The following is a 27,400-nucleotide window of genomic DNA, read 5'->3' as shown; positions in this document are numbered from 1 at the left end:
AGAATGCAACGGGGCAAGAGGGGCCTCTCGGCGCTTTCCGCGCCTCGCAGGTTCCGCTGGGAGTTTTCATTGACCTCTGAGCCCCCTCTCATTAGGATCGGCTCCGGTCTCCTCTAGGCCCCGCCCCTTTCGGAGAGCGGGTGACCTCGCAGAGCCCCGCGAGCTCCTTCCTTCTTCCCCTCTCATTGGCCCAGCTTAGCTGCCATTCGGGAGCGAGGAGGAGAAGTTGCTTACTGATTGGTGGATTCCGTTTGGCGCCAACTAGGAAAGGGGGGCGGGGCAGCTGCGGTCCCTAGTGAGCAGCTATTACCGCGAAAGGCTTTCCTCGCAGCGACAGTCCGGAAGGGAGGTGAAGGTCCGCTTGGTGCTCTGTGACCCCGGTTTGGACAAGGGGGTGAGAGGAAAGCGAAGAAAGTGTGAACCCTGGCCGTTGCCTCGAGGCTCTGGCCGCTTTCCCTTCCCGACCCGCGGCGTTTGTTTGGATTTAATCTTCAGGTTGCCGGCGCCCGCCCGCCCGCCGGCCTCGCGGGGGTGCGGGGGAAGCACCCGTGCATGTGACTGGCGCCTGCCGGGTCCAGACACCCTCCCGTCCGCGCCGCTTACCCGCGGCAGTAGCGTCCCTGAACCGCGGGGTCGTGTTTGTGCTTGACCCGCGGGCGCCCGCGGCGGGCCGCGCGGCCGAGGCCGGTGCCGGCGGGGCGGGGCGGGCGCGGCGGAGGCGGAGGAAGAGGGAGCGGGAGCCCTGGGAGGCCGGGTGCCGCCATGGAACTGGGCCCGGAGCCCCCGCACCGCCGTCGCCTGCTCTTCGCCTGCAGTCCCCCTCCCACGCCGCAGCCAGTCGTGAAAGCGCTGTTCGGCGCGCCAGCCTGCGGCGGCCTGTCGCCTGTCACCAACTTGACGGTCACCATGGACCAGCTGCAGGGGCTGGGCAGGTGAGAAGGGACTGGCGAGCTCTGCCGCAGGCCGCTGGGCTCCCAGACGGCTCTCGGGGGGATCAGGCCGGGAAACGGGCCCAGAGAGGGGCGAGACCTGTCCGCCGCTCGTGGGCCGCCCCACTGAGCTGGGGCCAGCCATGTGCACCCTCCCCCCAGGCGGAATGTTGGGCGGGAGAGGCCGTTCGGACCCTCCAGGGCCGCCCTCAGCCCCGAGCCGGGCCCGGTAGGGGGTGGGGTCGGCCCGGGTTCCCCAGCTTGGCCACCCCTTTCGGATTGCCTTGTAGTCTTCTGTCCCAATCTCGGGAAGCTCTTTGAAATCTACCCCCACGGGGGCAAAGCAGACCCTTTCAGGCGCTCACTTCCACCCTTTGCTGAACTACCTCGCAGGATCTTGGCTTCCTGTGAGCTTTGTTCCTTCTCTACAGAGAGACATGGCATTTTCTTACTTGGCCTACGTGCAAAATCCCCCCAATGCTGCACCCCATGCACATTCCTGATGTCGACCCATGCGTTCCTAAGGCCGGGCCTTTTTACTCTGTTTCCATCCTCAAAAGCTCCCTGGACTTTTCCTTGTTAGCAAAACGTGCATCCCACGATGTTTCTGGTGGAGCTGCTTTCACTTCAGTTTTGGACATCCCATTTTCTCTGTAAGCACACGTCTTGTACGTTTTCCAACCTCTGAAAAGCAGTAACTTGTCCAATTGATCTTTCATCCCTGCTCCCAGCACCGTACCTAGAACGCATGCTCTCGCTTCAGGAAATATTCCAACATCATAGTCATCTTGTCTACAATGTGACCCAGGCCATGCCTACTCACTCCTTTCTCATCATTTATATTCAAGTGCTAACTGGGTGTTTTGGGTGGCAAAGTGGGGGTCTGTGGTGTGGCCTAGAACAAGATGGTTATTAGCCTGGATACTTGCTAACCTCGTGGCCTGTTTCCTGTATGTAACCTTGTAATTATGTTTTAGAAATAGAGTTATTTCTCTTGCTTTCAGTGAGTGTGAACAGCCGCTGGAGGTGAGAAACGGCAGTCTGCAGAGAATGGGCTCCTCTGAGTCAACCGATTCAGGTATCCCTTTAGTCTTCAACATTCATCATGTAGGGATCAATACTTGGAATTTGTTGAAATATGTGCTTCACCTAGAACTTAGATTGGGGACTAGTTCAGACCATAAACAAAAGTCATGGCATTCAGTGACAAACACTCTTAAAGCAGGACAAAGAAGGCCCTGTGATAGTTTACAACGGGGGGGAAACAAGTGTCTGCAAGGAGGTGGTGTGTGCTTGATCTTGAGGATGTGTGAGTAAAGTAGTTGCATACCATGAACCATAACACCAAGATCAGAAAATTGTATTGGTTGAAATGCAGGGTCAAATTATTGGAAGTGTAATGAAACTGTTTCAGTGAGCCTGCTATGGAGGAAATGTGCTGGTGCATTTTATTCTAACTCGTAAACTTATGTTACTGCAGCGTTTTATAGTTACACAGATGCTTTAGGTTAGGGAACTGCAAGAGCAAAGTTCTTAAAATGTAGGCTTCTTAGGAACTAGGGAGAGGATTCTTTTCTGTTTTAAGTTTATTTATTTATTTTGAGAGAGAGACAGAGGGAGTGGGGGGGAGGGGCAGAGAGAGAGAGTCCCAAGCAGGCTCCACACTGTCAGCCCGGAGCCCAATGCGGGGCTTGAACTCACGAACGGCGCGAGATCATGACCTGACCTCAAACCAAGAGTTGGACTGAGCCGCCGAGGTGCCCCAGGAACTAGGGATAGAATTCTTACTTGTGGCAGTGTGGCAAGTGAGAATATCAGAACTAGCACTTGACTTCCTGCAAAGTTACATGGCTATCATGAGAGGCAGGCGTTGGTGGGTCTGGGCGTACTGAGAGCAGCGTCTTTGCCACCTTGCTTCCTTCAGTGAGATGGGCACCTTGCTTGGTGTACTTTTGTTCAAGGCAATGAATACTTGCTTTGTTTGTCATATGACTGACTGAGAAGTGTATTTTTCCAAACCCCTGAATTACACATATGATCTGACAAAATAAAATATTTGAAGTCGAAACTTCCAGAAAACTGGTACCTCTTCTTTCCACGGTTGAAACAAAGTTACGTGGGTAACCTCTATCCGAACAACCAACCAAACATTAGAAGGTTGTATTTAATTCTCCCCACCTACTCTCTTGATGGTATTTGTAAGTAGGAAAATGAGATAGGTAGGTTTACTGTGGAAGTGTTAAGACTTGGGGCAAATAGAAAGTTTTTGACAATCAAATAGAGACGCCATTTTGATTCTGCCAAAAGTCCAAGCCCTGAGTCTTGGGTGATGGCTCAAAGAAACAGTACTAGTAGTGTTTTTGTTTATTTAATGACAAAATGGTGTTTTGTGTATTATTTCCTGAGAAATTTTGTTATTTCCCACAGGCTTCTGTCTGGATTCTCCTGGACCCTTGGACAGTAAAGAAAAGTATGTATTCACTGCCTTTAAAAGTTTGTTAAGAAAGTAAAAGTTAGTTAGGAAAGACTTTTCTTAATTTTTTAATGAAATTCGTTGTGCTCTGTATGGGAGCCTTGGATTTAGCTGACCCTACTAAGACTTCTGCATGTTAGAAATAAGTCTGGTGCCTTTAGAGAGTGAGTAGTTTGTGTCAGCAGTTTTTAAAACTTCCTTTCCTTTATTTTAGCTGTAATTTTTGGTGTTTAAGTCTCCCCCAAATCCTTAATTCACCCTCTGACATCATAGCCTTAAAGAACATGGGTATTTTAAGAGAAGACCTGGGCTTGTTCTTTTTACCTAGAAGCCCAATGTTGGGGGCGCTTGTGAGAACAGGACAGCTTCAGAAATCAGTTCTTCCATCTTGCCTAAAATGGGAATGTGATTGTCTGCCCCCTTCCCCAAACTATAGGCTAGACACTGCATCTGCTCATATGAATACCTCTCTTGTTTTATTCTCATTGTTTACCTTCTGATCTCATTGCAGCCTTGGAAATCCCATGAGGAGAATAAATTCCCTACCTGTAAGTTAGTTCCCTTTTTTATTTTTAGCTAATTGACATTCATCTGTCTCCTTAGCTGTTAGTGTGATCTTAATTTAGACAGCAAAGATTGTTCTTCCTTCGTCTCATAAGTACTCAAAACACCCTACCTGAACAGCCTCAGTAATGGGCATTTCCCTTCATTTATTACTATCAAATGAATACCAGGAAAGTATTTATCAAAAAGAATACCAGGAAGTATTCTTTTTACGCAAATGATATTTTGGGACCTCAATCTCTACTGAAAGGGCTGGAGACCTACCTTGTAAGGTTAGGTGTAAAGCCATGTAGTGGGATCTTCTACCCCGTGTTACTGCAAAGTGGAACCCTGGCCACATTTCTTGGTTACCTCTTGCAGTGTGTGAGGATTTAGCCCCTCCACCACCACTTTTTTTTCTTTTGAAACTGAATTTCCATTGAATTTTCATTTAATGTGTCCTAATGTCTTTTTTCATTTTGACAGCAGAAGCTCTTGGGATGTAGCCCAGCCCTGAAGAGGAGTCATTCTGATTCTCTTGACCATGATGTCTTTCAGCTGATGGACCAGGATGAGAACAAGGAAAACGTGAGTGGCATCGATGTACTAACTTAGGCTAGAGGTAAAGCCACAAGTGTCAGTGGCTTACAAAAAAGTGGCTGGGCTGCTTTCTGGGAGACTAGACCTTCACCAAAGTCATGCATCATCTTTGTAGTCAGAGAAACCTGGATTTGAATCCTGCTTAGTAGCTGTATGACCTTGACCCATTACTTCTTTTTTGGCTTCTTCATTTTCTTTGTAAAATACGAGTAGCAGTAACTTGTAGCGTATTATGGGAATTAAATAAGATAATGTATATAAAGCATTTAAAATGGCTCCTGGCAGGGAGGTGTTGCTCAGATGGCAGCCCTTAGGAATAATTATATCCATGAATAGCTTATCTAGAAGAGTCTGTCCAGGCCTTGCCTCTTTGTGCTCACCCTGGGATGAGTTGTAAGCTCAGGAAAAGGCTAGTAGTGCTTTCTACTGAACACACTAAAGCTGTACTGATGCCTGGTTTTCCCCTGAACTTGGCTTTTCTCAGGGTTGCCTGCTTGGAACTTTGTTCTGGGGAGTAAACAGCATACATAGGTGGTAGTTAAAGAATTTGCATGATCTTAGGCACATCTTAACCTGTAAGGTCTAGTTTCCTCATCTGTAAAATGGAGTGATTGGGTTGCAGTTGCTGGTTATATGAGTTAATACATAGAAAGTACTTTGTGGTGTGTTGGCGTGTAAATACTCTGATATTAGCTGTTAACTGCTCTGAGCGCTTAATAAGTGACTGTTTTGGGGTAGAGGGATTATAAGTGCTTTTAAACTTGAAGTAAATGGAATCATACAGAATGTATTCTGTCACTTCTGGCTTTCATTGAACATGTGAAATTCATTTATGTTGTTGACTGAAACAGTTTTTTTATATTCTATTGCTTTTAGTATGAAGTACAATAATTACAAGTGGAAAGAAAAAGAATTATGTTTGTAGGAAGGTGGTGGAAAACACAAAGCCTTCAAATCTAGAGTAAAAAGGGTTTTTTTTTTAAGCATTTTAATTTATTTTTTAATGTTTATTTTTGAGAGAGTGCACTTGCACACGAGCTGGGGAGGTGCAGAGAGAGGTGGGGACAGAGGACCGAAGCAGGCTCTGTGCTGGCAGCACAGAGCCCAACGTGGGGCTCAAACTCATGAACTGCGAGATCATGACCTAAGCTGAAGTCGGACACTTAACCAACTGAGCCACCCAGGTGCCCCAAGAGTAAAAGGTTTTGACTCCCACTCACAGGCAATTATATTGAAACACTTCGTTTTAGATTTTAGGAAGTTGTTGATTCGATTTGGCTTATTAACTCAGTGTTTTGTATACTTGGCAGATATTTATGTCTTTGTGGTGAGAGAAAAAAATGCTGCTTTAGAAGTTAGCTGTTGACAGTCTGTGAAATTCTTAGTGACACAGATCCAGTGTTGGAGTTAGCTCAGAAATGGGTAAACCCTTAGTTTGGAGGCAGTTGCAAAGGTGAGCAGTGCCTACTCCCTTGACTGTCTCACCCAAGCTACAGCTAAGACCCTGGTTTTCATGGACAGGGGAAGATATATCGACTCTGCTGTCTTGCAGGAAGCCTTTGAGTTTAAGAAGCCAATAAGACCGGCATCTCGTGGCTGCCTGCACTCTCATGGACTTGAGGAGGGTAAAGATATCTTCACACAGAGGCAGAACTCTGCCCCAGCTTGGATGGTATGTGCTTTGGCTTTCACAGGGGAGTTCCTGGTGGGGAAGAATTAAAGCACCCTCTTTAACCTGCAGTCAAAGACACTAGAGCTCTTGTCTTTGTCATTTGAAACTAGACTGTCACATCTTTGGTGTTTTTGCTGTCTGGAGAGCAGACAGGCAGAAGCAGAGTGAAAGATGGTATGTTTGAAATACTGAACTTGAACAAGGAATATTTGATCTTGTCAGTTCTAGGGAAATAATCTACAGGCATCCTGGGTCATTCTTCTGTATGTGTGCACGGTGGGATTATGTGGCTTAAAACTTTCTTTCACAGTGCCTCCAGAGTGGTTTTGTCTGGAGATGGCACTTGGCTTCTTCCAAAGGTGGTTTATTAAGAATATTATGGGGACTCCTGGGTGGCTCAGTCGGTTGAGTGTCCAGCTCTTGATTTTGGCTAAGGTCATGATCCCAAGGGTGTGGGATTGAGCCCTACATCAGGCTCTGCTGAGCATGGAGCCTCCTTGGGATTCTCTCCCTTTGCCCTCTCCCCTGCTTGCTCACTCGCTCGCTCTCTCTCTCTCTCTCTCTCTCTCTCTCAAATGAACTATTATGGATTCCAATGAACCCACTGCCTATAGGCTACTTGATAGTATTGGGGACCACTTGCCCCAGGGTTACTTATTTGCCAAACAGAAGCTGTCACTACTTCCAAAGTTCCCTACTGGCAATCTGATAGCTATAGACTAGAGAGGAAATTTGAGCAGAATGACCACATTTGGTTTCCAGGTTTTCCTGGGAACTTGCATACAGCTTTCCAGTCTGGCTTTTGGTCTGAAGTTCAGGTTCATTCAGTCAGTATTGCTGCTCTGTCTAGCATTTGCACAAAGCATTTTCACGTATGTTTTTGTCTTAATCTTCCTAAGCGTGTGAAGTAGGTGAAGTTAGCCCATTTTACAGATTGGGAAAGTCTGTTAACGGAGGTCGGGTAATTTGCCAAAGGATACCGATAAATAGAAGACCAGGATTTAATAGAATCTCCTGATTCCTGAGTACACGGTAACCCTTTAAGTACAAGGTATCCATGGGGTGCCTGGGTGGCTCAGTCAGTTAGGCGTCTGACTTTGGCCCAGGTCATGATCTCACAGTTTGTGGGTTCGAGCCCCGCATCGGGCTCTGTGCTGACGGCTGAGAGCCTGGAGACTGCTTCGGATTTTGTGTCTCCCTCTCTCTCTGCCCCTCCCCTGCTTGCACGCTGTCTCTCTCTCCTTCAAAAATAAACATTAAAAAAAAGGTTTTTTTTTTTAAGTACAGGGTATCCAAAACGAAATAGTGTGCCCTTGAAGACCACAGCATCAGAGTTTATTGTGGTCACCTGGCCATCCTTCATTATAGATGACTTGTCCGTCATTTATTGTATCACACCTTCACTGGGGATCCCAGAAAATCCAGGTCACAAATACTGGTATTATAGTATGAGCCTTCAGTGTGTTGTCCCACAATAAGGTTACCAGCTTCTTGGTTCTGGTGGCTGAGAACTTGCCGGTGTGCCCAGGGCGTGCTCAGGAGCACTTGTGGAGGCTCAGGGGCAGCCTAGAACTTTTATGAAGCAAGCTGGTGCCCAAAGCAGTGTAGGCCAGGGGCAGAGAGGATCCCTCCCTGGGTGAGTGACTGAGTCCAAAAACCAGAAGGCCACTTGAGGATTAATGAAGTCCTATCCAAAGGGATTTGGGGCTTCTGAAGGATTCTTTGTAGGACTTAAGTTGAGACTGCCTTGTTACTGTGGGGAAAAAAAAATATATCTCTGAACATTTTTCCTGGCTTTGGGAAGCACCTGGAAAAGAAATAATTCACTATCAGCAATGTTTGTTATTAGTAGTGCTGATCTCTATCTGGTAGATTTATGAGTTGTTTTTTCTAAATTTTCTATATTAAATATATATTAGTTTTATGATGGAGGGTTCCCCCAAAAACAACAGGGTTGCCTAGTGAGATACCCCCATTTTTACTCAGAATGGTTCTCAGAGAATGTGTGGGGAGAAAAGCTTGGGCTTTGGAGTCAAACAGGTGAGCCGTGTGATCTGGGTAAACTCTCTCAAGCATTGGTTTCCTGGTTTGTTAAATAAGTAGAAAAGGAGTAACTCACCTTAATGCGTTGTCAGGCGTCAGTGGGAGTAAACACTTAAGATTGTATCGTTGTGTCTGGCACACAGTAATTCCTTAGTTAAAAACTGAGCACCTGTCACTTGAATTCCAAGTTTAAAGAACTAGGATCAGGTGACAGTACTATATCAAAACCTGCATGTTGATCCGTGTTTACTGATTACAATCCTCTGATAAAACAAACCTTGCCCTTTATAAAAGAGGCCATCCCCACATCCCAGTGTAAGGTGAATCGCTTCTGGGAAGAGTCTTGCAAAGGCTCCTAGGCCTGATTCTACTCAGGACTATGTGTAGACATCAAATCATTTCTCATCTTAGGATACGTTATCCTTTGCTTAGTAGCTGCCAAAATGTTAGTTCTAATAAATATAGTATGTTTTCCTCATAAAATCTAGTGACCCATCCAAGGAAATCAAGTCTGATCATTAACAAGCTGTGAATTCGTCTTCCAGCTTTCCTCGAATGAAAGAGAGAGCAGCGAGCCAGGGAATTTCATTCCTCTTTTTATGCCCCAGTCCCCTGTGACTGCCACTTTGTCTGATGAGGATGATGGCTTCATGGACCTTCTTGAAGGAGAGAACCTGAAGGTAGTGTGTGTGTGTTTCTACCCGTTCCACTAAGTACTCTGGAAAAGTGATGTGAAAAACAACAGCAATTCCCCAGGGCTTGAGCTGGCTGATATTTTTGTTCATTTGGTGGGGATTTATTGAGACTCTGCTCCTAGTCTAATTAAATCTGAGGGGGGACAGGGTTCTTCAAAAGAAGAGAGTGATAGGCTCCTTCTTACCCTGAAGAAGGTGACAGTTATTTTGTACAAGAGACATGGAACAAGAACAGTGTAGGACAAGCCAGAGGGACAGCCTACCTCCTCAGTACCCTCAGGGTAGCGGGATGCTTTTAGCTACATTCAGATGTCTGAATTGTGAAATGTGATTCTCTTCTGATCTTAACATATTGGGGAGTGGGAAAGAGGAGCGAACATTAGATGCTTCCTATGGGCGAGTCTGATACTCCTCAGGCAGAATCATACCTAAAGCATTCAAACTTAGTCTCTACTGAATCTTTTAAGTGTTTCTCTTTCTTTAGAATGATGAAGAGACCCCATCATGCATGGCAAGCCTCTGGACTGCTCCCCTTGTCATGAGAAGAACTACAAACCTTGTAAGTTGTTCTGGTGTGTCCAGAGAGAGCCTGGAAGCCTGGAGTAATTAGGCCTCGGACAGAGTCGACTAGACTAAATGGAAACTAATCCTTCTACCCACTTCACCACAGGAATCAAAAGTAGTTTCATTTGAGATTCAGTCTTTGGGTCTGTGGACCTTTCTCTTGACCAGCCGCTAGTGTTCTCTGGTGTAAAGCACACTGTTTCTTCGAGTATTTTTGGTCCTCATTGGTGTGTGAGGAAGTCTGGCTAATATATATGCATGTAGTTCTTGTTTTTATACTTTCTAGTTCATCCCAGCTATTCTTGGTCAAATTAATGTTCTTGCTGTAGCTGTGATCACTCTTAACTTCTAGTTTAAGATCTCAGGAAAATATCTGCTAAACTGAATTTAAGGGGTTCCATTATTATTTTTTTTTTAATGTTTGTTTTTGAGAGAGAGAGAGAGAGAGACCAAGCAGGAGCGGGGGAGGGACAGAGAGGAGAGGGGGAGACAGAGAATCTGAAGCTAGGGGGGCTGTGAGATGGCCACTGTAGGAGCTAGTGAGGTTCCTGTAGCTGTTCGTTTTTTTTTTTTTTTTTTTTTTTTTAATTTTTTTTTTTCAACGTTTATTTATTTTTGGGACAGAGAGAGACAGAGCATGAACGGGGGAGGGGCAGAGAGAGAGGGAGACACAGAATCGGAAACAGGCTCCAGGCTCTGAGCCATCAGCCCAGAGCCTGACGCGGGGCTTGAACTCACGGACCGCGAGATCGTGACCTGGCTGAAGTCAGATGCTTAACCGACTGCACCACCCAGGCGCCCCTAGCTGTTCGTTTTTGAGCCACAGTTAAGGTATGGGGAGGTCAGTATGGGAAGGGAAGGCCAGGGGGTCATCCAGGGTGGGATGTTGCAGAGGACAAATAAATAGCAGCTTGAGGTTCCTCACAAGTGACAGTGATTGATGGCACTTTGGCGGTCTAAGCTGTGGGTGCAGTGCAGGTACGGTAGTCTGGGGGTTGGCCCTGAATGAGGCAGAGTCCACAGGCTGGGGCTGTGGTTAGCCTCAAAACACAGCATCTCCCTCAGGAGCTATTGAGGAACACATCTACGTGGGCACTCTTAGGTCCTCAGAGCTCCTGTTTGCAAGATGGGGGAGCTGGCTCTCATTTTTCTCAGCCTTTTGTTTTGTCCACACTTTTCAACATTTGCATGAAGTCTGCCAAACATTTGAAACAGTACTTTTTCTCTGTTTCCTGCTCAAAGATTCTGTTTTACCTCAGGTATTTTCCACATAGAGTTTAGGATTATTTTGGAACTTAAAGGTGTTGAGAATATTACCTATAGATAATTGAAGTTTTATATAATTTTTATGTTTTTTCGTTTCTTCTGTGTATACTTCCCCACAGCTCATATTTAGGACAGATATTTGGGTTTCTCTCGCCTAGCTTAAGTTAGAATTGCCTTTGACCCAGCCAGGCATTTGGTTACAACTGTTACTGATCTAAGCATATCCTTGGATGTCCACTTCATTGTTACGGGGTCCTAAAGTGGCCAGTGCTTCATGTCTTTGCAGAGCTGAGCCCTCCTCTGGCCCTCACCGTTTGACCTGCTCTGAGAGGCAGTCTGGATTTGAGAGGGGGCAGGCAGCTTGCCGTGGCCACCTTGCTTCAGCCAGGAATTCGAGGGGTCAGTAGATGAACTCTCAGCCTGTGCTTTAACATGGAGACTTCCCTTCTAGTAGTGTCCTTAATTAGCCATTTTTATAGCCCGTATGTTATTGTCTTGTCCTAAATAGGGTTTGTCCCCGGTGTCATCCTCAGTTACACCTCTGTTTAACTCAGCCGGCATATTAAAACTTCACACTTTCAAGCAGTAAGACAGCAAGTAGTGGGTTCTTTTTCCACGTCTCGATCGTGGGATAGCGGTGGAGTTATGAAGCCACCCAGTGGTGTGGCCTTGTTGAATTCATGCACGTGGCCATATGTATCCCATTGAATGGGTGGGCACTGTGGACGCTTCCAGGGCAGGAGTGTCCCTCACCCTGGAAAGAGCCATACACTGAGCAACCACCTGTGTGCCATGAGCAGGTCGAAGGGTGAGCCCCCAGAGGGGACCTGTTTGCCCAGGGTCTCAGAGTGTGTGGGAACTTGTCAGCAGGGTGTGTTGATTCATGAAAGAGCAGTTCACCTGTGGCAGTAGCACGTAGCCCTGTGAAGCTGGAGAATGGGGCACGTGTCGTGGGCTGGTGTGAGGTTGTCTACCAGTCAGGGGTGTGGCTGGATTTCCTCAGGAATGCTAGAATTCCTCGAGCGTGACTCTGTTAACCAGAAGGGAGGAGGGGTCAGTTACAAACAGGGTGCTTTATTTATTTTTTTTTAATGTTTATTTATTTTTGAGAGAGAGCATGAGTGGGGGAGGAGCAGAGAGAGAGGGAGACACAGAATCCGCAGCAGGCTCCAGGCTCTGAGCTGTCAGCACAGAGCTGGTGCAGGGCTTGAACCCACGAACCATGAGATCATGACCTGAGCTGAAGTCAGACGCTTAACCGACTGAGCTACCCAGGTGCCCCACAAACAGGGTGCTTTAGGAGCCTGTTGTGATTATTCAACAAAATGCTGAAGACTTTCTCTGAATCATGGGGAGAGGAAGGAACAGATTGAACAAATCTTTGCAAATTAGGAATGGGTGGTATTTAGGTGCAGTAGTGGTAAAGGAGAAGTCATGAGAATGACACCAAAGTTTTCAGTGTGAGAGACAGTCTTAAAATTATTCCTTGCTTTGTTGGGTGTTTCTCTGTGTGTTTAAGCACCCGGGGGGTATGGAATCTGCTGTCTCCTGTCTTCTCCATAGCATTTGTTTTGGTATAGATGTGCCCTCAATCATGCTACCTTACGTGAGTACAGCCATAGGTCAAAGGGAATGATAGGACTTAGGGATCTGGGGTTTAGACCCCACCTGAGCTACCCACAAATGGAGACCTTGAGTGATGCATTTTTGTTTATCTGTATGTTTCCCAATTTGTAAAATGAGTGTTGATTAGGAGGAGAGACCACATTTGTTTCTAGCTCTAACATCCAGGTAGTTTGAATGAAAAAGACTTTTCAAGTATCTTTTTAAATATCTTTATAAAGGCTTTTCTTTTCTTTTCTTTTCTTTTCTTTTCTTTTCTTTTCTTTTCTTTTCTTTTCTTTTCTTTTCTTTTCTTTTCTTTTCTTTTCTTTTCTTTTCTTTTCTTTTCTTTTCTTTTCGAGAGAGAGGGTTGGGGGATATATATATTAAGTAGGCTCCATGCCCAGCATGGGCCCTAACACAAGGCTCAACCCAGGACCCCGAGATCATGACCTGAACTGAAATCATGAGTCAGATACTTAACCCCTGAGCAACCCAGGTGCCTTGAGGTGTTTTGTTTTGTTTTTTGGGTTTCTTTTAGGTCTTTCTCATTTATTTATATTCCATATCATCCGTATCATCTAGCATAACACAAACAGTTACTGCAGACTCACAGTTGCTGGAGCTATATTGGAATTGTGGTGTCCGCCCTGGATGAGTTCACAATTTCCTTTGAGACTCTGTTGAAAGCAGTGGATTCTCTTCCCCAAAATGCTCCCAGCTCTTCTAGGTTAAAAAAAAAAAATCTCTGGGACGCCTGAGTGGCTCAGTCGCTTAAGCGTCCAACTTGGGCTCAGGTCATGATCTCACCGTTCGTGAGTTCAAGCCCTGCATCGGGCTCTGTGCTGACAGCTCAGAGCCTGGAGCCTGCTTCGGATTCTGTGTCTCATTCTCTCTCTGCCCCTCCCCCCACTTGTACTCTGTCTCTCTCTTTCTCTTAAAACTAAATAAAAATGTAAAAGTAAATAAATAATGTCTGGCGGTGCTTGGGTGGCTCAGTCGGTTGAGCAGCATCCGACTTGATTTTTTTGGCTCAGGTCATGATTTCACGGTTCATGGGATCGAGCCCCACGTCAGGCTCTGTGATGATAGCGTGGGACCTGGTTTGGATTCTCTCTCTCTCCTGTCTCTGCCCCTCCCCACTTGCACTCTATTTTACAAAATGAGCTTTAAAAACTCTGGCGGTGCTTGGGTGGCTTGGTCGGTTAAGTGTCCAACTTTAGCTCAGGTCAGTATTTCACGGCTTGTGAGTTCAAGCCCTGCATCAGACCCTGTGCTGACAGCTCAGAGCCTGGAGCCTGTTTGGATTCTGTGTTTCCCTCTCTCTCTGCCCCTTCCCAACTCATGCTCAGTCTCTGTCTCTCAAAAATAAACATTAAAAAGAAAATCTCTGGTCTTGCTTTTCTGAAAATATCCCTTTAAAATAGACTTCAGCAAAGTTAGGAGAAAATCCTTGGTCTCCGAGAGAGCTGGCATGGGAGTGGCACACTCTGCTGCAGATTATTGACCAGAACATTTCAAAGAAGTGTCATTGAAATTTTAGTATCATCTTGGAAAGGAGCGGCTTACTGGGGCATAAAGAGATTCTGCATGGAAGGAAAAGCTGGGCCAAGGCACACTGAGTCATGAACCTACAGATAAGTTTAGACTATCCCTACTGTTGGTCAGATTGGCTGCCCTTGGATTCTGGGAAATTAGTCTTAGACCAAGTGGAAAGGACTTTTGAACACAATTTTGAGGGCACTTGCTCCTCTGTGCACCCCTGCTCCCTACAGATTTATACCCTTAGCACTATTTTAACACCTTATTGACTCTGTTTTCTAGCATAGTCTAACTACCTCACACCTTTTCTGGATTTAGGTGGGGAATTAAAACCTGTTGACTGCTGGGGCACCTGGGTGGCTGAGTTGATAAGCATCCTCTTGATTTCAGCTCAGGTCATGATTTCATGAAACCTACTTGGGATTCATTCTCTCTCTCTCTCTCTCTAACTTTAAAAATAAAAAACCAAGCAAGGTGCAAGTAATAAAATAGAGGGGAAGAGGCAAATCAAAAGGTGTTCCCAACCGAAAGGTGATAGTTACGTGACTCTTAGGACCCTTTGTAGACAGTGAGCTTTAGAAAAAGGGCATGGATTGTTTTCCTCCTCTCCATATGATGTCAACTCAGTTTGTATTCATTGAGCACCAGGTATTCAATGTCTAGTATGTGCTAGGCCCTACAAGAGTGCTGGGACTAGATGAATGGACAGTGTCTGTTACCTAATTTAGGGTGGATTTTAAACCATCCCAGAAAGCCCTCGGCCCATTCTCTTTACCATTCAAGTGAGCGGGTTTTAATGGAAGATGGGTCTCTTTTTTTTCCCCCACTAGGGCAATCGATGCAAGCTGTTTGACTCTTCTTCCACATGTAGCTCTGTCACCCGGTCGGTGTTAAAAAGACCAGAACGATCTCAAGAGGAGTACCCATCTGGAAATACAAAGCGGAGAAAGAGCATGGCTGCGGCCAGTCCTGAAGAAGCAGCTAGTCCAGAGAAGCCCCAGGAGGTTAGTTTTGCAGGTGCCTTTTTGCTCAAGGACAATGATACTGAATTTTTCAATTCTGAAATTTCCATTTGGCTCTTTTTCTTTGCCAAGACTTCGAATTTTCCGTTTGTTTCAAGCAGGTTGCTAATTGGCTGTTGAAGCATTTTTATGACAGCTGCTTTAAAATCCTTGTCAGATTATTTGAACATCTGTGTTGTGGTGTTGGCTTCTGTTGATTATCTTTTCCTATTCAAGTTGAGATTTTCCTGGTTCTCGGTATGACGAATGACTTTTCAGTTGTATCCTGTATATTTTGGGTATTGTAAGACTGGTCTATGTAAATTTTCTGTTTTAGCGGGACTCTGATACTGTGGGGATGATAGGAGTAGAAGTTCATGTTCCCTAGCACAGCTTCCCTTGACACATAGGGTGGCCTCGTTATTGTGGGCAGGAGTGGGAGTTCAAGTTCCTCACTAGACCACCCCAGTGGAGTGGAGGTGGGGCACTTAATTACAGCTGGGCAAGAGTTGCAAGTCTAAGCTCCCCACTTGCTGACCAGGCATGGTGTAGGGCCATCATTTTTTCTTTGGTGTTTGGCTACAGTAGTCTAAAAGTTTTCTGTCTAGGGGCGCCTGAGTGGCTCAGTCGGTTAAGCGTGCGACTTTGGCTCAGGTCATGATCTCACAGTTCGTGAGTTCGAGCCCCACATTGGGCCCCCTGCCCTCAGCACAGATTCTGCTTCGGATCCTTTTCTTCTCTCTCTGCCTTGTGCTCTCTTTCCCTTTCCTTCTCTCCTTCTCGCAAAAATAAATAAAAAACAGGTAAACATTTTTAAAAGTAAAATGTTTTCTGTCTTGATAGGCTGCCCTCTTTCTAGTCCTTTGGCTAAGGAGAACAGGTTTTCCTAAAGGCTTCTTGTTTCTTTGGGCTTGCTGCTGCCATCTCCTGATCTGCTTGGAACTATACATTTTCTACTACTTATGTTTGTCTCACAACTTTGTACTGTTTTTCATTGTTTAATGCTTATTTATTTTGAAGGAGAGAGAGACAGAGTGTAAGTGGGGGAGAGGCAGAGAGAGGGAGACACAGAATCTGAAGCAGGCTCCAGGCTCCGAGCTATCAGCATAGAGCCAGCCCTATGCAGGGCTCGAACTCACAAGCCGTAAAGATCATGACCTAAGCTGAAGTTGGAACCTTAACCGACTGAGCCATCCAGGCGCCCCTGTAGTGTTTTTTATTGTATCTCTAAATATTTTAATTCCTTTCTTTTAATTCAGACTTATCATGACCTAGTAAAAGTTTAGTTTTTATAAAACTTTCATCATCTCTACTCAAGTCAATTGCTCATAGTTATGGTTTGCTTTCATGTTATTTTGGAGCTTTACTAATATATCATGAACTTCCCTGTAGGTGAGTACACAAATGTAATTATTTTTATTTATTTTTAAAGCACTTGGGACATTCATTCATTCATTTTAAAGTTTTATCTTGAGAGAGAGAGAGAGAGCACCAGCAGGGGAAGGGCAGTGAGAGAGGAAGAGAGAGAATCCTAAGCAGGCTCTGCACTGTCAGCATGGAGTGTGATATGGGCTTGAACCCACCAACCACGAGATCATGACCTGAGCCAAAATCAAAGAGCTGGGCACTTAACCAGCTGAGTCCCCTAGGCGCTCCAGAGCACTTTTTTGAGAGGGAGAGAGTGAGCGTGCACACACTTGCGCAAGTGAGGGAGGGACTGAGAAAGAGAGAGAATCCCAAGCAGGCTCCAGGCAGTCAGCACTGAGCCTCAGGGCTCAGTCTCAGAAACCAAGAGTCAGATGCTCAGCTGACTGAACCACCCAGGCACGCCCATGATTGCTCCATTTTTATTAACTTGTTTATATATTTTGGCTTGTATTCATAGTTTTCCTGATTTTAAAACTATTCTTCATGAAATGTCATGTTTGGCTTATTTAGAATTGTTTTTATGTATGTGTAGTTTTCCTTCATTATACTATCCTTATATCAGGTTTTGGTATTGAGGTTTGATATTAAACATTGTAAAATAACCTGGAGAATTGCCCGTGTTTTCTGCAGCATGAAAAGGTTTGAATAAACACTACTCTTAAAAGGTCTACTAGATGACAGCCATGGAAACACCTAGGGCTGGCATCTTACATTTTATAATCTGCCTTAGTTACCTAATACTTGATGAACATTTTACTTTTTCTAATTAAAAGTGGAATTTGGGATGCCTGGGTGGCTCAGTTTGTTCAGTGTCCAACTTTTGATTTTGGCTCAGGTCATGATTCCAGGGTCAAGCCCTGCATGGGGATCCATACTGAGTGTGGAGTCTGCTTAAGATTCTTCTCTCTCTCTCTCTCTCTCTCTCTCTCTCTCTCTCTCTCTCTGTCTCTCTCTCCCCCCCCCTCCCCTGCTTGCACTCTGTCTCTTTAAAAATAAACTCTTTTTTTAAAAAAAAGTAGAATTCTAGGTTAAAGTGCAGGAACATTTATGGAACTTTGCATTTTATACATGCTAGCAAATTGCCTTCCAGAAAGCTTCTGGTTTATATACCTGTCAATATTCAGGAATAAAAAGAATGTATTTATTTGTATATTTAGAGAAAGTGAGCAAGCAGGAGCAGGGGAGAGGGAGAGAGAGAATCCCAAATAAGCTTCATGCTGTCAGCATGGAGCCCAATGTAGGGCTTGAATTCCCAAACCGTGAAATCATGACCTGAGCCGAAGTCCATAGCTTAACCAACTGAGCCACTCCAGTGCCCGCCTGCCTTTTCTCTTAATACTGTTCTTTTGATGAAAAGAATTTCTTGATTTTTAAATGTATTTCAATTAATCAGTCTTTTTTATTTATGTTTGGTGCCTCTTTTTTCCCTCTCCCCCTCACCTTTTTTAAGTAATATCTACACCCAACATGGGGCTTGAACTTACAACCCCAAGATCAAGAGTGGCATACTCTAAGGGCGCCTGGGTGGCTCAGTCGGTTAAACGTCTGACTTTGATCTCGTGGTTCATGGGTTTGAGCCCCACATCGGGCTCTGTGCTGACAGCTCATAGCCTGGAGCCTGCTTCAGATTCTATGTCTCCCTTTCTCTCTGCCCCTTACCTGCTTGTGCTTTGTCTCTCTGTCTCTCAAAAATAAATGTTAAAGAAAAAGAAATTTTTTAAGAGTGGCATACTCTACCAACTGAGACATCCAGGCACCCCCAAGCCCTGGTTTCTTTTAGTGGAAAATAGTATTTGGAGACCATAGTGTCCTGTAGGAATGTTCACTGCACGTCTAGAGCTTCTCAGTGGATAGAGCTAAGAAATTTATTTTAGATTTAGCCTTAATTTTAATTCCCCTTTTTAAAAAGGTGGGGAAGAAGAAAAACTTAATTTCAGAGCACTTCAGTTAGACACTGAAATAATAGGAGACCTAAGTCAGTGACCCATGCTCCCTTTATTTAGTCCAGATTCAATCAAATAAAAATATTTTATTTGCTAAATATAGACATGTACATGTCACCCTCCTCCCAGTGACATGTTCTAGGTGAAAGTTTTCAGAAGTCCTATTCAGAACCCTGGCCTCATTTTCCACCTTTGATTTGTTACAGATTCTACATCAGTCTTTATCCCTGGCATCTTCCCCAAAAGGGACCATTGAGAACATTTTGGATAATGACCCAAGGGACCTTATAGGAGACTTCTCCAAGGTAATTCTAGGCAGATGCAAGGAGAGCTGCTCTAGTTATGTGATTTAGGCTTTGGGTTGTTTCCTAGAATTCCCCCCCCCCACCCCCTCAGTCTTTCTCCTCTCTTGGGTGGCTCTTACAGTGTCCCCCAAGAGACACAGTTTGAAATTTTTAAAGATAAGAAACAAACACATGATCAGATGTATCTTGGTCTCTGTGGGACTATAGACCTTACTGGTACTGATCAGAGGAAGTAGGAAGCCACCTACCAGCCACCTGGACTCCAACCCAAAGGCCAGGCTCTTTGGGAACTGTGTTGCTGATTATAAAAATAGTCGTGCAGCAAAGTACAAAGAAGCAGGAATAAACCTATAGCCACACTACACATCTGTATATCAAAAGGTTATCTTAAAAGGTCCAAGGTTGAGACTGAATTTCTCCATTGTCCAAAGAAGCATAGCCTTTGAGAGAGAAGGCCCCCGGGGAAGTAGGGAGGAAGATCTGCTGATGGCCTGATATGTATGAATTTGCTGTGTAAATGAGTTGGCTGCCTTTGAGCTGTGGTGAAACATGAGGGTGGAACAGAGAACATGTCAGCAGCTTGCTAAGCCACAGAAGATGTAAAGGCTACCCGATCAATTTCTTACTCATTAGTTTAGCTAACATTTGTTGAAGCACTTGATGTTATGTGTTAGGTAAAGATTCCAAAATGAGACCCAGTTCTTCCCTCACACAACTTCCCATGTGGTCAGTAAGACCTGCTGTGCCACATACGACACGGGAAATTGAAGTGCATGTCCGTGCAATGCAAGCAGCCTTGGAGAAATAAAGGGAGGTTGTCTCGTCTAGAAGACTAGGGAAGGTATGAGTCTGGGCCATATTTCATATTTCAGCCAGGTGAGTGTTGAAGGAATAGGGACACATAGGGGGTCAAAAATAGGAGACAGTTCTAATCTGAAAGGAAGAGTAAGCAAAGACTGGGTGTGTCCTCATTGCTGGAACCTTCCACTTGAATTGAAGCTGTTGGTTATGTTTGTCATAATGACCTTGCATATGGCCATGGGGATGGGTGAGCTCTTGGTTCAGCCACTTGCCCTAGTGAGTAATTGCTGATGTGCCCATCTTTCCCCTCAAGGCCAGGCCAGGTCTCCTATTTTTCCCATTTCCAGTGCCCAACACCATGTTCCTCACAGTTGGCTATGGAGATGAAGGTTCCTGACAAAAGCAGGGAGGAAGGAAATTACCTGAGATTTCTGTATTTACGTTTGGCTTACTAGCTAGTAGTGAAGCCAGCTTTACATATTGGCTCGGCTTTACATTTGACAGTGAGGATAATACACCTTGTAGGTGTGTTTGAAAATGAAATGTCAGGATGTTAATGAAGTGCCTAGATGAGTAACTTGCCTATACTATTAGATTAAGGTTTGTTTATAAAGCTGCGTCTTATCAGGCAGGCAAGCAATATAACTGTTGCATTTATAGGCTTTCAGATTTGCTAAGTCTCTCTCTCTCTCTCTCTCTTTTTTTTTAAGGGTTATCTCTTTCATACGGTTGCTGGGAAGCATCAGGATTTAAAATACATCTCTCCAGAAATTGTAAGTCCCCTTTTTGGATCCTGTCACCCATGAAGTATTTGAATCTACCTGTTCCTGGCAGCCAAAGTTGATTCTCCTGGGCTTTCTCCCCACAGATGGCATCTGTTTTGAATGGCAAGTTTGCCAACCTCATTAAAGAATTTGTTATCATTGACTGCCGGTATCCGTATGAATATGAGGGAGGCCACATCAAGGTATGGGTTCCTGAGGCTTACTGGTGAGCCCTGCTATCATGGGAAGCGTAGAAGGAGCCCTGACAGGATCTGTGATTTTAAAAGTGGGGTGGTGACATGACACCTAGAAGCTTACTGGCTAATGTGCTGGTTCTGAGGACGTTTTCAAGCAGCCTTGACTCCTGGTGCACTAGAGAATATTCCCTGGCCTGGACTACTCTCCACTACCTTGTACAGTAAATGTTCTCTGTCCTGTGTCTTACACCTTCACCATCACAGGCATTTGTAGGTGGTACCACTGATTTCTAAGTCAGGCCTAAGCACCAAAGGGCTTTTGACCAGAAGCCAGCCTCTGGTGACATGTCCCAGTCTATGCCGGGCTTAGCGATGCCTCTCAGTTTGTAGTTGAATTAAGCTGCCTGGTGGAGGGCTGGTGTTGGGACACACTTTGCAGGGAAGAAGTTAACTGGTTATGCCAATTTAATCTTTTAACCAATAAACTAGTGTTGAAATCTAGTAATGGGGTACATTAATACAACAGTAGTGTTTGTCACTGTCTTAATGGCTTTTGAAAGTCCCAAATTCATAAATCTTTCTCAAGCCCACCATAGTCATAACAGAATTCTAGGGTCCCGATTACAGATGACTGTCACAGAATCAATCCGGCAAATATGATACACGCAGGTGCCAAGAGTCTCTATGCCTTCTTCACAGGGTGCGGTAAACTTGCACATGGAAGAGGAGGTAGAAGACTTCTTGCTCAAGAAGCCCATCGTTCCTACTGACGGCAAGCGTGTCATTGTCGTGTTCCACTGCGAGTTCTCTTCCGAGCGAGGCCCTCGCATGTGAGTGCTGCATGGAACTGGGCTCTGGGGCACGGGCCCACAGTGCTTTTGTGGGATGAGGCAGTGGATGGCTCACACTGGCGGCATACTTCACACCAAGGGCCTTCTCGCACGTCCCAAGTCATTTCCATGCCTCAGCCTACACACATGATGCGTAAATGTTCAGTTTTTTAAAAGTTCAAATTCATGTGTAGCAAATGTTTTCCCACATTCTTACCTATTGGGCAGTTTGTTGATTTGATGAACAGCTTTCTTGAGTGTGGCTTTTTAGGCTTGACCTCGCGGTTGCCAAGGGCTTTTGGCCTTATTCAGCCCAACCTTGTCTCTGAGGCTAGCATGGTCCTACTGGAAGGACAGACAGGGACAGCCAGAGAGGGGGTGGGGGCTGGGGCAGGGCGACTGCAGCCTTGACTAGGATGGGCCAAGGTAGACTTCTTGCCAGCCCACAGGCCTGGGTTCTTGTGCAGTCTTTTTATTTTGAACTGGTTCAAAAGTCAGGCCGTTTTTCTGCACGTGCTTCACCTGATTTTCCCAGTGGCTAATGTTGTGCCACATTAGTACACATACAACCACACATAAACAACTACACCAGGAACTTGGCTTACATGACCATCTCCCCATCTACCTCCTAAGGACAAGGACTTGCCCTGCGTTTAGCACAAAACCGTGGTCACAAGAAGTGGGATTTGAGTGAGGACTGATGTTCCTTCACAAGTGGGATTATTCACTCTACAGATACTAACTATTGCCTCTCATGTGCTGGTTAGTGTTCTGGTTACTGGGGAGAACAGCAAAATGTTGGAGAACAAAAAACCCTGCCTTCAGGGAGCTTGCATTTCAGAGGGAGCGGGAGGCAAATATGTCTGTCAGCTACTCCATGTGTTAGAGGTACTTCAGAGACATGACGAGAAGTGGGCGCTCCAGGGCAGGTTGGAGGAACAGCCGTGGGGCCAAAGTAAGCAGGCGGAGTGGAGAGAGGGGAGAGCAGCAGGGACAGGGTACCAAGGGGTGGGTGGGAAGGAGCCACTGGCCATGTGAGGGTATTGGGGAAGAGTATAGGGTGCAAGCAGGTGTCCTGAGACAGAGCAAGCGCAGCCTACTTAAAAGCTATAGGAAAAAAGCCACCAGCTGAGATGGGAGTTGAGGAAGGGACCCTGGGCAAGTTGTCTGGGGGTGTGGCAAGAGTGGAGAATGCAGTGGGAAGCTGGCTCAGGTGCTATCACTGCACAGGAAGTGCAGGTGGTGGCGGGGAGGACACTGGAATGGGGGCTGGGCAGTAGGTCTGTTTCACTTGGAGAAAGGGCAGTTGGGGAGAGACCGTCTACCTTCCACCACCCGTGAAATCTTCACGATCACATGTGGCCAGTAGCTCACAGCTCAACACTGATTGTTTCCAAGAATGAACGTGAAGTTGGGAAGACGTGTGTAAGGAGTCCTACTGCACCGCTGCTGTCACTGTGCTGTTGTCTCACGTCTGTTGTCTCTGTATCAGAAGAGCTAACCCTGCCGTGGCCTTCCTTCTCGATAGGTGCCGGTACGTGAGGGAGAGAGATCGGCTTGGTAACGAGTACCCCAAACTCCACTACCCTGAGCTGTATGTCCTGAAGGGCGGGTACAAGGAGTTCTTCCTGAAATGCCAGGTAAGCTGAGGTCCCTGGAGAGCACGGTCCACCCCTTACCCAGGTTGGACAGCTGGATCTGTCTGGTCATCATGGCTGTTTCTTGCCGGGGATCTGGGGATTTGCTGCGCACAACACGGGCCCTAGAAGCTGCTGCACAGATGCGGGGAGCTGGCTTAACAGCATGAGACAGGCACCCCCTGATCACCCTCTCTTGTCTGCAGTCTCACTGTGAGCCCCCCAGCTACCGGCCCATGCACCATGAGGACTTCAAAGAAGACCTGAAGAAGTTCCGCACCAAGAGCCGGACCTGGGCGGGGGAAAAGAGCAAACGGGAGATGTACAGCCGTCTGAAGAAGCTGTGAGGGTGGCGGGGCCAGACCGCGGCAGCCAGAGCCTCCCCTCCACGCCACCTCTTCCCTCTTTGCTGCAGAGAAACTTGAGCAAAGGGGCCAACAAGTGTGGAGAAAGGGCCTGGGGCTTGCACGCCTCACCCGGTCCCGCACTCCCAGGGTTCCTGCTGGCAGCGCCTCTTCTGTCCCCGTAAGACGTTCACTGCCTCAGGACTGTTTGCCAAGGCTGTCACTCGCCATACAGCACAGTTCCAAGCACCAAGCTAAGAAGTTCTGACTCCTCCCCCCCACCGTTGGACGAATGGCCTGGGGCCTTATTGGGCACTGTCCTCTCTCGTGAGAGGAGGGGTAGGAGAAGGAGAAGGAACGCGAGTGGAAATGCTGCTGGCCAAATACCAAAGACAGCCTGGGAAGGGGGATGGTCTCTGTGGGATAACCCGTATCTTTAATTTATTCAACTTCGTCAATCACTTTAATTTTTTTTTTTTTTTTTAACTCCTGGAGACTTTTATTTAACTGCTTCTTTAAGTCACAATACTGCCATTCTAGGTAGGGTTTTATCATCCCAGGGACTACCTCTGCTTTAAAAAAAAAAAAAGATGGGGGAGAAGAGGCAAACTTGTGTTGAGGGACAGAAGTAGGAGCTCTGTCACCCCAGGAGGCACTGTGGAACTGGGCTGCTGCTATTTAAAGCCAAGGACTGAGGCGCTGGTGGGAGCAGGCACTGGACTTGGACTTGGCCATAGGACATAAGCTAAACCTCCCAGACCTACCTCGAAGGCCACTGAGATCTATGGGTGGGGGCCAGGGGGGGCACCGTGTTCTTCCTCACCCCAGTTCCCTGTGACATTGGCTGGTATAGGAGTCACAGGAAAGCACTTCAGGCAGCTTCCATGGGGCCACCCCCAGGTCAGTGTTGGAACGTGGTAGTGTAGGTGTCCTAGACTAGGGGCGGCAGGGTGGGGGGGCTCTGGGATGGGGGATGGGAGCGTACACCGAGTGTCTTCTATTACTGATACTCTTGAATAGCTTTTAATTTTCTAAAAATAGTCATTTTATGAGTCAAGGAGTATCAAATCAGTGTTGGCTGGGCCACCCAAGGATGAAGAGATGGGCTGGAAGCCCTGCGCATTAGGAGAGGGATGTGGGTGCTGGCATGCAGATGACCATATAGAATGTGTCTCTCAGGAGGCAGCGTGGTGGATTTTGAAGGTAAAACTTTGAGTTTATCATGTTTGAATTTGAGGGACAGGGAGTGATGGCTCATCACTCGTTGCCCCCTCATCTAACCCCATGGAAATGGGCGTCTCAAAGGAACACCTCCTATCCAAGGAGCTGGAGCTGAGTTGGTTGATGCTGGACGTGCATATTTGGTTCCTGCATATGCCCACCCACAGGCACCAGCCTCCTCACCATCTCTGCTCTGTTGGGGCATAGCCAGGTTTTTCTTACACACAAGTGCCAGTCTCCCCTCTTCACTTCCTGCTCTGGAAGTGGGGAGGGAAGCAGTCATAATGGAGACGGCTGGTTGCTCTTCTGGGTTTGAGTTGTATTTGGCTATAAAACAATCTTGTTAGAAAAAGTAAGTGGGGAGGAGGGGAACAGGAGGAGAAAGGAAGGCCTCTTCCCCCTCTCACCACACATTGAGACACATCTCAGTTGGTCTCTAATCTTGTTTATAGGGATTCTGTTGGTTGAATGCCTAGAAAAGGAGGTGGGATGGCCTTCAGATTGTACCAGCTTAGCTAGCATTGCTGACCAACTGTTGCAGGCTCTGAAAATAAAAACAATCCTGAACCCATGCTCTCTACGTAGTTCTTGATGGATTTAAAGAGAATTGTGATTCCCTTCAAGGTTCTGGGACCATACTTGACTAAAACCAGTGGGGGCGGGGGGGGTGGGGGGGAGCAGCCATATTTCCTCAAGAGGCCAAAGGACTCCCATGTGCCATGATTTCAGAGATGGCCAGAATGATCTCTAGTTGCTACCCTGACTCCAAAAACTTGTCATTCAGATTGATTTGCAAGATGAAAGGCACAGCATATACAAAGCTTGCCTGAACCACTAACCTTTCTTTCCAAGATCTGTGAACTCAAACGGATGAAGCAACAGTGCAAAGGAAGGATGCTAAAGACAGGAGTTTCAGTTGTGCTCTGAAGGAGAGGATACTGCAGAAGGAAGTAGGACAGGTGTTGGCAAGTCATGGGCCCACACAACCACCAGAGAGACTTGGAGGTGTGATTGATGCTGGGGGCTACTGGCCAGACTGGATGGCAGCAGGAGCAAAAGTCTATTAATAAAGCAGAGTACACTCTGCATGGAAAATAACTTCTGTTCCTTTTACGTATACTTCAGATCTTCCCTAAACATGTGGTAAATGCTAAAACCTAAAAGATTTACCCTTGGTTCCACCTCCAAGTTAAGCTTCATTTAGACCTTGAATCCCTTCTTTTGCAGCTATAATAGACATTATTCCAGATATTTTTTAGAATTGTAAGACCATGCACGAAGAAAGGAAGTCTCCTATAATCCTGATCTCCAGTATTAGCCTGTTTATGTCAGACGAGAGTGGCGCCTGGCTGGCTCAGTGGAGCATGCAACTCTTCCCTGCCCCTCCCCCCCCCATGTTTATTTTTGAGAGAGACAGAGCACAAGTAGGGGAGAAGCAGAAAGAGATGGAGACACAGGATCCAGGCTCTGAGCTATCAGCAAAGAGCCCGAAGCAGGACTCAAACTCATGAGTTGTGAGATCATGGCTTCAGCCAAAGTCAGACGCCCAACTGACAGCCACCCAAGTGCCCTTGGAGCGCTCTTAATCTCGCTCCAGATTAAGATTGCAACTCTTAATCTCGAGGTTAAAAATTCAAGCCCCAGCTTGGGTGTAGCAATTATTTGAAAATAAAATGGGACGCCTGGGTGGCTCAGTAGGTTAAGCATCCAACTCTGTTTTGGCTCAGGTCATGATCTCATGGTTCATGAGATTGAGCGCCAAATCCGGCCCCTGGCTGACAGTGCAGTGTGTTTAGGATTGTTTTCTTCTCTCTCTGCCCCTTCCCCACGCTCTCTCTCACATTCTCTCTCAAAATAAGTAAACTTAAAAAAAAAAAAAAAAAAGGGATGGCTATAGTCTAATGTATCCCATATTGCAGTCCCTTCCCAAAGACAACAGTCCATATTCCTAGTGAGAAGATACAAAAGTTTTGATTAATTAGACTATATAAACTTTAGGTTTTCAGTGGAAATAGCTGATCACTACTTGTAATGAGTATTATCTGTACATATTTAAAAGCACATGGAAGGGGTGCCTGGCTGGCTCCAACAGACCACATGACTTGATCTCAAGGTCACGAGTGTGAGCCACATGTTGGGTGTAGAGATTAATTTTAAAAAAATAAAATTTAAAGCACATATAGGGGTGCCTGGGTGGCTCAGTCTGTTATGTATTCAACTCTTGAAACTGCTCAGGTTGTAATCTTGAGGTCGTGGGATTGAGTCCATGGGCTCTGTGCAAAGATATTCTCCTGCCCCCCCCCTCAAAAAATTAAATGCCCATATAAAATGTTAATTTGGATATGCTGCTTTTTCTCAATTTTTCAGGATAATTTAAACTCTTTAACATTTGTTTCTGGACCATATACTAGTTTTCCTTAAACACATCTTAACCAAATTATTTGTGAGGACAGTAACTTTCTAGTTTAGGTATGAAAAAGTTTATCCCAAGTGTCCATTCTTATAATTGGGATTTGATTTACTTGTCATGTAGGTGTATATGATTTCTACTATTGCTTTTTTTAATCACCGAGAACTCCAAACATGAATAACCCCTTTTCTGCCCATTTACAACAACTTCAGCAACATCTACTCAGAGCCAATTTTCTCTTCCTCACTCCTCCCTGACTTTGCTCTTTAAATTTACTCTGAGCAGGTAATACTTCTCTGGATTATTGCAAAAGCCAGCTGGTCTTTTGGCTTAGCCTATTGCCACAGTCAACTTGCTAAATGTCTAATTAGGTAGGCCCATCTTACCGGAGAGTTTAATGGCTCCTTGTTGCCTATAAAATCAAACTTGAACTCAAGCCCAGGGGCTAAGATATAACCCAAGCCTTTACCCTATGTTCCTCTTATGCTCCAGTAACAGCCAGTGTTCCATTTCTAGGATGCACCCTGTCCTCTGAGCCTTGCTTCAAAGTTCAGTTGAGAGCTAGTTACCTAAGAATCTTGGGTAAGACA

The 27,400-nt window shown here is 45.9% G+C and overlaps 1 protein-coding gene across 2 annotated transcripts; it reads left to right on the top strand.

Moving 5' to 3' along the window:
• The first annotated feature begins 743 nt into the window (after positions 1–743).
• Positions 744–24,120, top strand: CDC25A (cell division cycle 25A). 2 transcript variants are annotated; one of them, XM_047095900.1, is made up of 15 exons: positions 744–932; positions 1,934–2,007; positions 3,357–3,399; positions 3,914–3,950; positions 4,432–4,533; positions 6,098–6,217; positions 8,806–8,940; positions 9,440–9,514; positions 14,760–14,933; positions 18,508–18,606; positions 20,118–20,180; positions 20,276–20,374; positions 21,068–21,198; positions 22,727–22,838; positions 23,042–24,120. In XM_047095900.1, exons 1-15 carry the CDS (start codon positions 763–765, stop codon positions 23,180–23,182), a joined length of 1,575 nt encoding a protein of 524 aa, XP_046951856.1. In that variant the 5' UTR covers positions 744–762; the 3' UTR covers positions 23,183–24,120. The 2 variants fall into 2 exon arrangements, with proteins under 2 accessions (XP_046951856.1, XP_046951857.1); XM_047095901.1 differs by lacking the exon at positions 6,098–6,217.
• Positions 24,121–27,400: the final 3,280 nt, after the last annotated feature.

The sequence above is a fragment of the Lynx rufus genome, unplaced genomic scaffold (genome assembly GCF_022079265.1).
Source record: "Lynx rufus isolate CCGP_SWC_20201006 ecotype Redwood Valley unplaced genomic scaffold, mLynRuf1.p SCAF_4, whole genome shotgun sequence".
NCBI lineage: Eukaryota > Metazoa > Chordata > Mammalia > Carnivora > Felidae > Lynx > Lynx rufus.
Note: the sequence above shows the minus strand (reverse complement) of the source record. Positions and strands in the feature narration are given on the sequence as shown.